Genomic DNA, 14869 nt, shown 5'->3' with positions numbered 1-14869 from the left:
AAACAAACGAGAAACGTCAAATTAAAGATAATAGCAAAATTCCCAATATGGAGAAATTTGTAAAAGCTTTTCAGGAGGGTTGCCGGACCGCAGCGAAAGGGATGATGAAGGAAAATAGGATCAATCCAGGAAAAGGATGGATATAGAGTAAAGAAAGTGCTATTAAGATTGGAAATGAGGACAATAGGAAACGGTATGTAGAACCGGCGTTGCGGTTTGTTTCTGCTGGTATATATATAGGGCATAATTGTGGCAGAAGAAAAGAAAGATTTTAACTGTGGGCATATGCACGTAGTGAGTGCGCGGTGAATTTTTTTTGTGGTGATAGTCCGTGAACGGCAAATAAAACTGTTTTCCCTGTGCGCGCAAAGTCCAGTAAGGACCAAGTCCGTAGTGTTCAAAATCTGTATGTGCTGTGTGGCAGGATGCCCATAAATCTACAATAATCGGTCGTACAAGTCGAAATTAAAATCATTAATACCATTGGCAAATTTAAGCTCAGGACAACGAGCAAATCGAGGGGAGACCAAAATCTAAAGTTAAATGGTGATAAGTCATCGGAGCGAAAGTGGTAAGTCGATCAAGATCCAAAACCCATTGTTTAGGCCATTTGCAACTTTTTGTTTTTGGCTTCGCGCCTCTTTGGTGATTCACGCCAACCCAATTTTCAAATTTCTGTCAACAAATTTTGCTAAAAATTCTGACCCAGCGCATTGCGTGTACAGGTGCAGATTTCTATGCAAATTAAATTTCGATTCTCTTCCTGTTTTTTTTATAAAATGTTTTCCTTTTTTTTTTTTTTGTTTTATTATTTCTCGGTTTAAATTTCCATGTCGCATTCATACATATATCTGCTTTTATAGCAATGTAATCTACCTAATCTATGAGGCGTGAATGCCAACTTGGCGCTCAGGCACACCATTGTACCTTATGGTAAATTGTACCTTTTTGTTCCGCTAGCTGGGATACCTTCTCCCATAACGAAAGCTCTGGCGAGCACAGGGAAATTCTTCAAGCCGACACACTAGTATTCACCAAACCATGCTATAATTTTCACCCATAATTCGTTCAAGAAACATTGCCATAAAACTATTGCGTGCCGGAAACCCAGCGAACAAACTACATTTGGAACCTTATTTGATTATATGGACATTTATATGTTTTATGTATATTTCTTTTAGTTATAAGATTTGTATTTGATTATAGTGTCAAAATATTAACTTTTTGAATATTAATTCGTGGCGGACGTCCACGCGTCAACCCAAACGTTTATTCAAATATACCGTTTTTTTTTGTAAATAGCGGCGAGAAAGCCCAGCCCCTAGGAGTCCCTTGACCACCAAAGAGAGCTCTTTTAGGTAGGATAGGACCCTGGTAGGGAATATAAAATTTGGTGCTCATATTGAGCGGTTCTAATGTTTGGTTTTTGGTAGCGTTGGCGGGAAGTCCCGAAGTAATTTGCGAAATTAATAATAATTAATAAAGTTAGAAAAAAAATGATTTCGTGTAAGCCGAATAAGGCAAAGTAAAAATTTCCCAGAAATTCCATATTTTACCGATATATGTATGTAAGAAAATTTTGTTTAAAATAATCATGTGTGGTTGAGTCCATCATAAAGTAAAATTTTATTTTATTGTTCAAATCGCCTGTCGTAAGCCAATTTTTATTGCAATTTTGAGTAAGCAGTAGATGTATGTATTTAGCTATATTTTATTTATTAAAAATGTTATATTGAAGTGAAAAAGAAATTTAAGATGGCGTTCTAAATTAATAAGGTGGGGAGGGGGAAGATGAACAAAGGGTAGGAGGTTTGGAACGGAATGGAGCAAAGGTAAGATAAGGGGACCTGCAGAGCGATGCGAAGCGAGCGGTCCAAGGAAGGGTGGGCTTCTTGTGGGGTGAGGTGGGAGAGGAAATGATTAATGTGATTGTGACATCCGCCCCGCATCAAGGTGGAAAAAGGGTTCAGAACCGCGACTCCATGTACTGAGCTAGCTGGGGCAATTCCACCTTGATTGCGCAAAGGGGCGGATCCACAAATGTACGTGTACGTGACAAATTTGACATTTGATTTGGCTAAGGGTGCTTCCACACTTTGTAAGTGAAATTATTTATCACACATGTTGGTACTTTTCCAAAACTTTTCACAGTTAAAAGCTACAATTTGACACTTGAATAGAACACAAAATGTGTAAGAAAGTAATTTTCTAGTGAGAATGTTTATAACATTGCTGCACGAAATTTTGTATGTGAATGGGCGAGGCGAAATAAACTTCAGTTGCTAAGTCTGAGGTTCCTCTATATTTAGAAACGCAACATCTTGGTTGATTGTGACGATGTTACTAGAATGCATAAGTTTGCTTTGAACTCATCTATATGAAAAACTTCATTGTGTCTCGGCCATAACTAGCAATGAATACAAAGTGAGATATATATAATTACAAATATGTCTACATATATATATGTATATATATTGCTGGTAAAGTATTTCTGCTGTTATATCCGGGTACCCATTCAAAAAATTATCTACCTCGATGAGCATCTCTAGTTGTAAATCAAGATCGCTCAATTTGCAACCCTGTATCTGTGCCGATGCAGTGAACACAGCCAACTATTCGGTCAGCTGACGAAATTGACAGCTTGAAATTGGCGCCAAAATACAAACAAAACAAATCAACCGCTAACGTATGAAAAAAGCGTGCGATTTAGTATTTTGTTAAAATAGTAAATAATACTTGCTAAGGAAAGCTGTAAACTATTATTTGCTTAGTTTAATCGGTTGTCCACAAAATGTCTAAAGTTAAAAGTGATAAGGCCGAAAGTGTTCCAAAGGAGACCGTGCAAGGCGAAAACGAAGAAGGCGAAGACTCTTGTGGTGTAAGATTATGGATAAGTGCTTTAGTTTTTTGACTATAAATCTGTGTTTTTAATTGGAATTTCCAAGGATGATACAGCAAGCGTTAGCACCAACAACACATCACGTAGCAAATCCCCAACAGCACGGCGTTCACGTGGACACAGGCGTAGCAATAAAGCGAAAGCACGCAAGCCAGCATACAAATATGAGTGAGTGGAGAGGCTACCATATTATTTTGTTTAAATTAAAAGCAAACAATTGTTTATATGCATAAATTACTCTGTTCTTTATACGTGTATTTATATATATGCAGCTACCATGTGAAGGAGAATCATGGGCAAGCCATATTCGGCATCAGCTTCAATCAATGGTTGGGTAATGATCAACCACACATATTTGCCACAGCAGGTAGCAATCGTTGTACTGTCTATGAATGTCCACGTGAGGGTAGCATTAAATTGCTTATGTGCTACGCAGATCCAGATGTAAGTCATAATGGCTTATATTCCATATTAAGTTTTATTTCATTTTCAATTGAAAACACTGAAAGGATAATCAATCTTTACCACAACTCTTCTTGTCACTTGCAGCCCGATGAAGTTTTCTACACATGCGCTTGGTCATATGATATAAAGACATCCTTACCATTGTTGGCTACGGCAGGTTATCGTGGTGTGATACGCGTTATTGATGTACATAAAAATGAGTCTGTGGGTAATTATATTGGACATGGACAAGCGATTAACGAATTGAAATATCATCCACGTCAACCACATCTACTACTGTCTGGCAGTAAGGATCATGCCGTACGTTTGTGGAATATACAAACACATGTTTGTATTGCTATATTTGGTGGTGTGGAAGGTCATCGTGATGAAGTACTTTCGATTGATTTTGATTTTCGTGGTGAACGTTTTATGTCTAGTGGCATGGATCATTCATTGAAACTGTGGTGCATAAACACTGAAGATTTTAAAGAGAAAATTGAACTGTCACGCACATTTAATCCAAACAAATCATCACGTCCTTTTCCAACAATAATGCAACATTTTCCCGATTTCTCCACGCGTGATATACATCGTAACTATGTTGATTGTGTGCAATGGTTTGGCGATTTTGTACTCTCTAAGTCATGTGAGAATTCCATAATTTGTTGGAAACCTGGCCAATTGCATCAAGCTATATCAACACTCAAACCAAACGATCCATCATGTACGATTATAGCTGAACTAGATTATGATGAATGTGAAATATGGTTTGTTCGTTTTGGTTTTAATCCTTGTCATAAGATTGTTGCATTGGGTAATCAACACGGCAAGGTGTATGTGTGGGAATTAGATCCAAGTGATCCTGGTCATACGCATACGAGTACGTTGAATAATTTAAAATGTAACTCTCCTGTACGCCAAGTGGCTTTTTCACGCGATTCCAGTGTTTTGGTATACGTATGTGATGATGGTACAGTTTGGCGTTGGAATCGTACAAATATGGTGCAAAAGACGCCTTGAGTTGAATCATGTCCTTAATAAAAGTCGCAAATGTATAGTCATTTTAGAAATCATAGATATAGAATTGAATCGCACGAAATTGTAACTGCCAATTCAAATAAACCAAAATGTGTGCAAAAGATATCGCTCAAAGGAATATAGCAAATATTCAACTAAATGTTGGTATAATTTTTATTTTTCCTTAAGGCTTATAGAAATATTAGTTCACATGAAGGATTAAGAATCATAGTTTTAATAATAAATTAATATTAAACGTTATGTTTAGGTATGACGCTTGTATTATGTACCATTCAAGAGTTTAAGCTGTGCTGTATCAATGTCAAAAGCACAATCTACTCTACTTATAAACTGTGTTGATTTCATTTCTTAATAATAAATAATACCATAGCGTTTGATTATGATCTTAGATAGTAATAATGTTCATTGTAATAAATCACAAAATAATATGAAAACAAAAGTCATTACGAAAAGTTTTGAATTTGACCAATATCAAACGACAAAATGGTTTCCAATGCTTTTTTGCAAGCTGTATCTTCTTTTGAATTCAGCAAAGTTCAAGGCATTCTCAAACGACCTTTTTTTTAACTAGCTCTTTCATTGCTATCAATTTAATTGAAATATAATACCAGTGATGCTGGTACAACAATTACAAATATACTAAGTTTTACTGTTTGTGTGTATAACACCTAATCCTTATTTGGTTAAAAAAGCAGACACAAAATTCTATAGATGCACCTTTAAGCACAATTTGAGTTGCAACTATAGTTCACATTTTCTAGTTACCTTTTATCTTTAAGCAATTAAAGTGTTAGTAAGTAGTACAAGCGCTATAGTGTCAACTCAAATTCTCCCTATTCTTTTCCATCTTCCCCAATTAACATGCAATCATGCATTGTGTTAGCATCTCGGATTGATGAGTGAAGCTGCAGCGCGGTTTGCAAAGTTGTGTAAACGAAATACTTCTAGCGTGTAATCACTATGGATTGCCTTTGGAGTTGGTAAATGTAACGTAAAGCTAATTACAACGCCCAGATCACGTTCCACACTACCGTCCGCAGTCAATGTCACTCTCCCCTTCGGTGGACTATTGATTTTTTTTTTTTGGTTGAAACTTGTTGCTGAATGTGGGCGGTTTTTTGCAGGCGTTGTTAGCAATTTCATTGGTTTTGAGTATTGCGTGTTTGGTTTTTGGTAGTTTGTCCTTTGGTGTTTTTCCTTGAATGCCAGTTCGTGGTATCCGTTTCTGGTTGAATATTCAATTATCAAAAACGAAAGCAGCTTTGATTTTTTTCAATTGAATTTTGAGTCTCTAAGCCAAATAGAAGACTTTTGTTAGAATTGCAATTATACCTGATTAGTTGGTATAGTGTTTAAAAAAGCATGCGTTGGGAATTTTTGGCTTCTAGCGCCGTTCTTTCTAACGCAAAAACACTCTCGGATGGCTTAGGGAGCGTCACGGATATGGGCAGACCCACTACCTCGGTAACGATATTTTTTTGATGTCTCGAATCTTCGGGCCTGTGGATCTTAGTCGTTTGTAACGACAGGCATGTCAACAGCAGAATATTTTGAGCTTTTTAGCTGTAACTTCAGAAAATTTTCAAGCCCGTGTGACATCGAGGAGGCGGAAGTCTAACTTTAGGTCTTAAGGTTTGGGAGGCAAATATGTAACAACCTCCCGACCCCTTACCCGGAATATGAGCTGGCTTGTGAAATATGGCTTTAGCTACTTGCTATCTTCTGTTCAAAGAAAATGAAGTAATTTGATAATGTCGTGCTCTTGTAGCAGTCCCTCGCCCATCCAATAAGTGCGATCATTTACAAATTATCTTAGATATCCTCTTATACAAGTCCTGGGAAACTTGCAGTTCCAATGGTATTAGACAAAAGATGGTTGGTGTGATGTGGGGACCCACTACGTATGTCGGGATAGATTCTGGATGACTAAGAGCTTAACCTATTACAGTATCCAGATATATGTTATAACCGTTTAAACGGTTAAGCGTCAATACAGTAAGTAAGATAGATATTGTGCTAGAGTGACGCGCGTCTCGCTGGGAAGTCTGCTTTCCTCTTTCGGGTTTTGGGCACAGAACAGGGTTTGTCGGGCATTTATCGGTATAAGACTTTGCCGGCTTCCTGTGAATGAGGCTGATAACATAAGCAGGCCATGCTATTTTGGTGTAAACGGCTGAATAATTGTTTGCCACATTTCGTCATAATGCAAAGGTGTTTTCTTATATCCCTGGAAAGAGGGTCGTCGTCAGTTGTCTGTTAGGATACCCGGGTGTCCAAGTACTAAACATAACCTCTTTGTTCAGAATTTCGTTTTTCTTCTTTATGCGGGTATTCCCGCTTCATTGTGTAGATGATGTTCCCATGGTAGCTCTGAGCGCGGTGTTTTGGCAGGCTAGCAACTTCTTCCAGGGTGTTTCACTTAAGTTCGGCGAACATATCGGAGACGCGTAGCAATTCTCCCAAGCGGGTTAGGGGGTTAGAATATTCCCGTGGTAGGTATGCCTGTCGTAAGAGGCGACTAAAATACCAGATTCAAGGGGATGTGTAGCGCAACCGTTTCAGGTTGCCAGCGCAATATATAGCTTCTCCAAACGCAATTGCCAACCTCACCTTCGAGCGGCGAATCCCGTTTCACAAACAGACGAGGCTCTGGCGACCCCAATCTCCCCATGGAACTTGAGTTGGGGAGGGAGGGATGGCCTGAAGGTTTAATGTGGCCATAAAAATCGTTCCCGAGATGGTCGGGCTAGCACCTTAATGGAGCTGTGTTAGCGGAACGAACCGGCAAAGCCTTCGGGGAGCAAGCTTATCGCTACAACAACAACGCGTAGCAATTGCTTTAATAGTGGCTATGAGCGTTTTTTTGTCTTTGCCTTATGTGCTCGCTCTTGTTGTTGTTGTGTTAACAGTGCTTCAAGTCTTCCCGGTTGTTGTTGTTGTTGTAGCGATAAGGACACTCCCCGAAGGCCTTTGGGAGTGTTATGTTGTTGTTGTTGTTGTAGCGATTAGTTACTCCCCGAAGGCTTTGGGGAGTGTTATCGATGTGATGGTCCTTTGTCGGATACAGATCCGATACGCTCCGGTAACACAGCACCATTAAGGTGCTGGCCCGACCATCTCGGGAACGATTTATATGGCCACATTAAACCTTCAGGCCATCCCTCCCTCCCCACCCCCAAGTTCCATGAGGAACTTGGGGTCGCCAGAGCCTCGTCTGTTAGTGAAACGGGATTCGCCGCTCGAAGGTGAGGTTGACAATTGGGTTGCAGAAGCTATATATTGCGCTACACAACCCCTTGAATCCCTTGGGAGTGTTATCGATGTTGGTGGTCTTTTGCCGGATGCAGATCCGGTACGTTCAAGCCAGTAGCAAGCCCGACCATCTCGGGAACGATTTGTTATGACCACATGCGACCTTCTAGGCCATCCCGCCCTGAAAGGGTTGCGCAACACAACCCCTTGAATCTATTTGATATTTTAGTCGCCTCTTACGACAGGCATACCAACCGCGGGTATATTCTAACACCCTAACCCGCTGGGGCTGAAGTCCCTGAAAGCTATATTCGACTTGATGATGTAACCAAGCAGCAGGATGACAAGGCAGATTAATTTTTTACTGCCGTGGGGCGACCCCGCTTAGAAATTGTTTGTTTGTAGTTGAAAATACTTTTTTTCAAAATGTTTGATGTTGCTTTTCTTGAACTTAGGAGCTTCGGTGTGGTAGGCGGAGCACGCTCCCCCTGGTCACCATAGCTAAAGAAATCCATCACAATTGAGTTAAACGCCAGTAGCCCCCACCTCTTCTCGAACTCATATCGCTACCGTATGCGGAATGCACTTCTATCTTAAGAAAATGGAGATCCTCAGAGTCGCGGGTAATGTTATGTTAAAAGGATTTTGCCCAGAAGTTGCTTCCCAGCCTGACACTTAGGCCTCCAATGTGACCTATGATATCCTTCCTCCTTACTGCACTATCTAATACAGATCAAATCACTTTGTGGAGCTAATAAATTTAATTATCGCTCTTTTTCCGAGCTTTGGAACCTCCGTGGTATCATTTAAAATAGTTAAGCGCGAGCAGCCAACCTTCTTCTTAGTGCTGGACATTGACTCAGAAGATGCTGCACGCTTTCCCCCGCCTCAATGCCTCTGCTTCTGCTGCACTAATCGTAATATTCGATGCACATCCTAGAGTAGTGAGTAGAAGGATCTACAGCAAAGCAGTCACCGACTTTGTGATGTCGACACATTAGTCCAAGACCTTTAGCTCGGCCTGACTATCAGAGCTTTACTATTCAAAATTATAACAGAAAAGGCCACTCATAGGTGAGCTAGATACTTGAGTTAGAGACACTATCATATATCTTAAAATGCTATCTGCCTATCCGAACAAGATTAAAACTTTTCAACTTAAACATACTTCATTATCTCCCTACAGTTTTCTTTCTTTAACTAAGGCCCTGTTTTTCAGTAGTTGGTTAAGATAAGTTTAAACTAAGTTTGCCTAAACTCTAGTCAAATTCAAACTCCAGTTAAACTACTGAGCAGTTTTTCCGTTATAGTTTAAGGCCGTCTTTAGGGAAGACTTGAAACCTGGAATATAGTTCAGAACCCGATGACAATGCAAAAATAAGAAAAAGACTCCGATAGGTAGCGCATGGATCGAAATATTTCAAAAAATCTTATTTGTGGTCCGATTTGGCTCATATTTGGAACACATACTACATAGATGAATAGAAAGCGACTTATGAAAAAAATCGCCGCCACCTAGGTATCGAGATATTCAAAAAATCGTATTTGTGCTCCGATTAGGCTTATATTTGGAACACATATTACATATATAAATAGAACGCGACATAGGAAAAAATTGCCGTCAGGTGGCGCAAGCACGGATACATAAAAAAAATTGTATTTGTGGTCCGATTTGGCTCATATTTGGAACACATATTACATACAGAAATAGAAATCGCTTTATGAAAAAAAAAATCCCGCTAGGTGCGGCAAGGATCGAGGTATTAAAAATACTGGTATTTGTGGTCCGATTTGGATCATATTTGGAACAAATATTACATGCAGTCCGGTAGAAGTGACATCAAAATACTTTGGAGTTCGAGGAGGGAAAAGCATACTTGGTGCCGAGTGGAGTAAATTCTTTGGAAGGATTATGTATTGAGGACTTAGATTGTAACAAATTGTCAGGAAAGAGTCCTTCTGATAATGAGTCACTAAATGAACTAAATAGAATGAGAAACAATAGGCAATTAAACAAAGACTAAAAACTTGAAAATAAAATAATAAAAAAAATTTAAGTAAAACGGTTTTATTGAAAACAATACTTACATTAAATAATTATAATACTAAAAGCTAGAAAATAATTAGGTAAGTCCTAGGTACTAGTCATCAAACTCCTCATCAATCTAGGGCGTTGATCAGACAATTAAATAAAAGCATTGGACTAGAGTTTAACCCTTCAGGATTGGCTACTTAAGCTCAGCTTAAACTTCAGTTAAAGTAGACTGAAAAACTGCAAAATAAGCTTAAGCGTAGTTTAACTGACAAACTGAGTTGAACTTGTACTGAAAAACCGGGCCTAAAAGTAATCCTCACTACTTCAGCAGATTTTCTTATCAGACATTAAACACAGCTCACTCGTAATTCCTAAATGTATGCTTACAGACTTGTTAAGAGCAGCAACAAACTTGCAATTCATTCGTTGTTATGCTATAGCAGCAACAACATCCGATTACTATTAACATCCTTTTTTGTCCTCGTTTGCTACACTCGCTCCTTTCCCTATTTACTTTTTTTTACTGCCATTTCATTTCAATTGACTTTGGCATGCAATTTGAAAAGAAAATGTTTCAATTGTGCTCATCGTATTACGCTTGGGTGGCTCAACCTGAGCAGCGAGTATACCCACACCCAACCTACTCCACCCACAACATACAAGGTCAATTCTGTGCGTATTTTCATAGCTCAATTTTCGTTTGGTTGATTTTTTTTCCATATTTCAACAAAAAATTGTTAATTTGGTTGCGTTGTTTGCTTTACTTTTGCAACTTTTTTTCCTTCCTACATAACGGTCGCAAATATAATCTTTGAATGCAGCAAGGATCCGTTTTGTATTCTTCCTACATACAACGTGTTAATCGTATATTTGTTGATGAGCTTTTGCAACTGCTGATTTCCCAAATGGATTTATATGTAACAACTTTGCCACGCAATCGACTACTTAAGTGCAAGTTCATGTTGCTCAAAAGCAAATTGGGCATTATCTGTTTTGATTTTGAACTACGACGTGGGTTGTTAAAAGTGAACGCACTAAATTTTTTAAATTTAGCCAGCTTAATGATGAATTAAAGTTTATTGCAGCAGAAAGGAGAATAGGGGAAAAAATTAATTTTAATAGTTGGAAAATCGTCATACTTCGTTGTCACCTGGAGGTCAAAGGCACTCTAGGTAATGAGGAAAATATTCGTAATAAATAAAAGCAGATACACAGAAACTAGATTTAGCACACGGTACTTGTAACAGCATACAACAAGGTGATTCGAAAAGCGAATTGAGTTACCTTTAGGTTCTTCTGTGAATGTATTCTGTGTATTTCGAAAGCATCAAGACTCCACACATCCCTTGCTAGGGATCAAAGAGAAACAAAACTAGCAATTAAAACTTTCTGACTGCCCTTTTACCAAGAACGTAGTACAAATAGCAAAGAGCCTGCTAGCAGTCCACTTCCCAGAGGCATCAAACCTAATTCAGGTCGCGGTTTGGACTGTTAGACCAATACCCCAAAATCATCATTGCGATAACTGCCCTTAAACTGAGGGTGCAATAAATTTGCCACCTTTTCTAAATATTACGATCTTTTAGGAAGTTGAAATCTGTGGGATTAAACAGTATCCCTCCGGCCTTTTGGCAACAAGGGAGAAGTTGCGGGGTGTCAAGAGGAGCAGCCCTATCTAAAGTATAAAGCAACGACTATAACCTGGTGAAGTCCGCAAACCAATTACTTACTTAATTAGCGCTTAACTGTTTAAACGGGTATAGCGGTTCAACAGCTTGCTACAGCCGCTTTTTCGTTGGACTAACCAAGTGCCAATATCTGACACCAAGGCGATCTTAATGGTTTTCCACTTGGTCCTTCCAGTGGAGTGAAGGCCATCCTCGGCTTTTGCTTTTGTATGCAGGTTCCGATAACATTACCTTCCTGGTTGGTGCATCATCTTTCATTCGCATAGGATGAGCTATCCAGCGTAACCACTGTGTTTCAAATCGCTGAACTATGTTGTTGTCTACATAAAGCTCGTACAGCTCATTATTAAATCTACTCCGGTACTCGCCGTCGCCAGCTCGTAATGGTCCGAAAGTCTTTCCAATAACTTTTCGCTCGACCACACCCAAAGACGCCTCATCTGATGCTTTCATAGTCCATGCTTCTGCATCATATTGTAGGACGGTTACGATAAGTGATGTTTGCCGAATGAACTTTACTTTGCAATTGTCTACCTAGTCCAAAGCGGCTATAGTTGACAAGAGTGATACTTCACTGAATTTCAAAGCTTATGTTGCTTGTTTTAGTCCTGGATCCTCATGGACCTGGATCATCACGAACTCCTCATGGATCTATGGGGTGGGAAGGCGATATGGACAGAAGGTCGCATGTGGTCATAACAAATTTTTCCCGAGATGGTCGGGCTTGGTACCGGAACGCACCGGATCTGCATCCGGCAAAGGACCATCAACATCGATAACACTCCCCAAGGCCTTCGGGGAGTGTCCTTATCGCTACAACAACAACAACAACATTTCGAAGTAATGGCTGGCAAAAGTGGCGCCGACTGATTACTTGATGACAGCATATACTTTTTTTCACCATCTTCTCCGCTTCTTTCCCATTTTAGAGTAAGCAGGTCTTACGGCGCGCGTGCTCAGACCGATGATATCAATAATGTGAGCATACGTCAAATAATCGAATATAAACAAGAGCCATACTTCAATCCTTAATGGATTTTCGATGTTTAAGAAACTGAAATAAAGAGCTCTGAATATTCTAGGTCTTAATTTTAGACGAAATGAAAAAGTGTCTGATATCCCTAATGTATTATTATGTACATTGGTGGGGTACCTTCATTATCCTTGACACGTTAAGCAAATAAAAAAGCAAAAATTGGGTCACGACTCTGTGACATTTGGCATTTTCTATTTACCTATTCTTGCTTTTTATGGTGTTTAACTATCTCTACATAACACATACACAAATATATATAATATACTATTTCATGGAAAACTTATTTTGAACACGGAAAGCAAATGCATAAGCATGTCGAGACCTAGAAGCCGTCATTGATGAACACTCAAGTCAGTCTGGGAGTTCATTTCTTGAGCACGTTTGCTTGTTGTTTGACTTGACTTAAGTGCTTAGCAACAACTGAGAACTACTCCCTCAGATGTAGTATGAAACCCAGAGTAAGTTATCCACATAAATAACTGAGGTTTTCACTCTACTCTCTCTTTCTTTATAAACCAGTTAAAAATCTATATGAAAGAGGTCGTGGGTTTCGGCCTCTAAAGATTTGCTGTTTTTTTTTGTCGAACTCTAATCAGTTTGTATTAATTTGATCTTTTTGAATCAGTTCGATACCAATCAAAAAATTTAGTTTTAAACTAATTTTTTTCTGATCAAGTTGGTGTTGCACTGCAGTGTATGTATTTGTAAATATTCCCAGCAAAAAGTGTGAGCCTTATATAAGGCTTATTTGATATGACCAAAAGCCTTATGGCATCACCTTAATTCATGAGGAAAATCAGCAGAAGGTCGTATTCCTTGTAATACTCCTTATTTTTCTGTATTTATGTCATCAGGCATAGGGGTTATCTGAAAGATATGTTATGTATAAGGCTTATAGCCCATATAAAATAAGGCTTACATAAAGAATGAATATAAGCCATTAGGTAGAATAAAAAGGCTTTTGGACCAGATAAATAATAAGGCCTTATTATAAGATACTACTTGTTATATAAAAACCTTTTATATAAGGACAATAACCAACTAAAAATCAGGCTTATAGGCCGAGAAAGCAGGCCTGAAAAACGTAGCTTCGACCAATATGTAGGAAATATTAAAAAAGCAGTGTATCGAAAACTTGAAATAGAGCTCATGCAGCGAGATATAAAAGAAAAATTGATGCCAGAGGTCGTTATTAGAGTAACTGAGTGTAAAACAACAACTTTTAAAATTTTTTTCTGTCTGTTTGTATGTATGTTTGACCGGGCATCACTCAAAAACCACTGCATAGAATTCAATGTAACTTTCGCAATTTTGAAATTAGGGCTCTAACTTTAAGTTTGGATATATTTTAATACGGTAGGTCACCAGGGTCTAAACCCCAAGATATGGACCCGTGTAATATCTAAAATGTGTTTGCACAATATGGATATGAAATGAAATCGTCTGCCGAAAGTTTCAAAACAGTGTAAATCTGATTTCGGTATCTCAACCCCTTTCCGAGATATAGACAAAGTGGATCAGGGGTACCTCTGGATGTATTTTCACCAAATAGGTATCAAGAAAGGTATTGGCGGGGGATAAACGTATGATATCTTATATTTCAATATCTTACTTTCGTCAAAAAATATTCACCTAAATGTGAGCCAGAGGTAGCCCTCGAATGTGATTTCGCAAAATGGGCATCAGATGAGAGGCATGAGGAAGTGCTTTTGCATTTGGTTGTTTTCAGTACAATGTTCTAATTAATAAAATAATTAAATCGACGCAATATATTTCCGAGACTTAGACAGATCTTCTACATACATCTGAGGCATATGGGAATAGATAGGAATCAAAAAGCGAATGAGCTGGCTAAACAGGGCGCATCCATTGAAGCTTGCTCCGTAGAAGTCCCAATTAGATTAGGCGAGATTAAGAGAAGGCGAGAGGTCTCGACCAAGAAGGAAAGGCGTGGGTCCAAACGGGGGGCTGTAAAGTGTCGAAGATTATGTGTAGGCCTTAGAACCTTAGGCTAACAAAGTTGACTTTATCATTAAAAAGAGAGAACTGTAGACTCATGACGGGTTTTCTGACTGGACACTGCCTTCTTGGGAAATTTCTAAAAACGTGAGGCGTAGCATAACCTGATAAAGGTTGAGTTGGTCTTAGTTATACATATATGAAAATATAATTTGTAAAGATATGCGAATATAAATTTGACGTTACCCACGCTTTTATTTATTTGTCTGATCAACGTCGTCAATAGATGAGGAGCTTGATAACTAGTACCTAGGGCCTAGCTAATTATTTTCTAACTGTTAGTATTGTAACGAATTTACTGAAATTCCGCTTATTTGCAACCTTCTACTAACGTTCGTATCGCTAAACTGTTGAATAAATAACTCCAATATTCAAATGGACTTTAGTAGACTACTTTGAACATACTTCACAATAACACTTATACTTCGCAACTGATAGCGTGCTTAAATCGAACT

The 14869-nt window shown here is 38.7% G+C and overlaps 2 protein-coding genes across 4 annotated transcripts in view; both read left to right on the top strand.

The window, feature by feature from the left end:
* The window catches only part of Pde1c (Phosphodiesterase 1c), a 704757-nt gene that overhangs the window by 514509 nt on the left and 175379 nt on the right, over positions 1 to 14869 (top strand). The window lies entirely within an intron of this gene.
* On the top strand, positions 2673 to 4821 carry esc (extra sexcombs). Its single transcript, XM_067769997.1, has 4 exons — positions 2673 to 2878; positions 2946 to 3067; positions 3172 to 3343; positions 3449 to 4821. The coding sequence occupies exons 1-4, from the start codon at positions 2792 to 2794 to the stop codon at positions 4364 to 4366; spliced, it is 1299 nt and encodes a 432-aa protein (XP_067626098.1). The 5' UTR covers positions 2673 to 2791; the 3' UTR covers positions 4367 to 4821.

The sequence above is a fragment of the Eurosta solidaginis genome, chromosome 2 (assembly GCF_040869045.1).
Source record: "Eurosta solidaginis isolate ZX-2024a chromosome 2, ASM4086904v1, whole genome shotgun sequence".
Classification (NCBI taxonomy): Eukaryota; Metazoa; Arthropoda; class Insecta; order Diptera; family Tephritidae; genus Eurosta; species Eurosta solidaginis.
Note: the sequence above shows the minus strand (reverse complement) of the source record. Positions and strands in the feature narration are given on the sequence as shown.

Excerpts from the sequence above, each read along its gene's own strand:
- esc (XM_067769997.1), top strand. The coding sequence starts at position 2,792 with ATGTCTAAAGTTAAAAGTGATAAGGCCGAAAGTGTTCCAAAGGAGACC. Across the intron at positions 3,068-3,171 it reads AAGCCAGCATACAAATATGA|CTACCATGTGAAGGAGAATC; the intron begins GTGAGTGGAGAG and ends ATATATATGCAG. Across the intron at positions 3,344-3,448 it reads TGTGCTACGCAGATCCAGAT|CCCGATGAAGTTTTCTACAC; the intron begins GTAAGTCATAAT and ends TGTCACTTGCAG.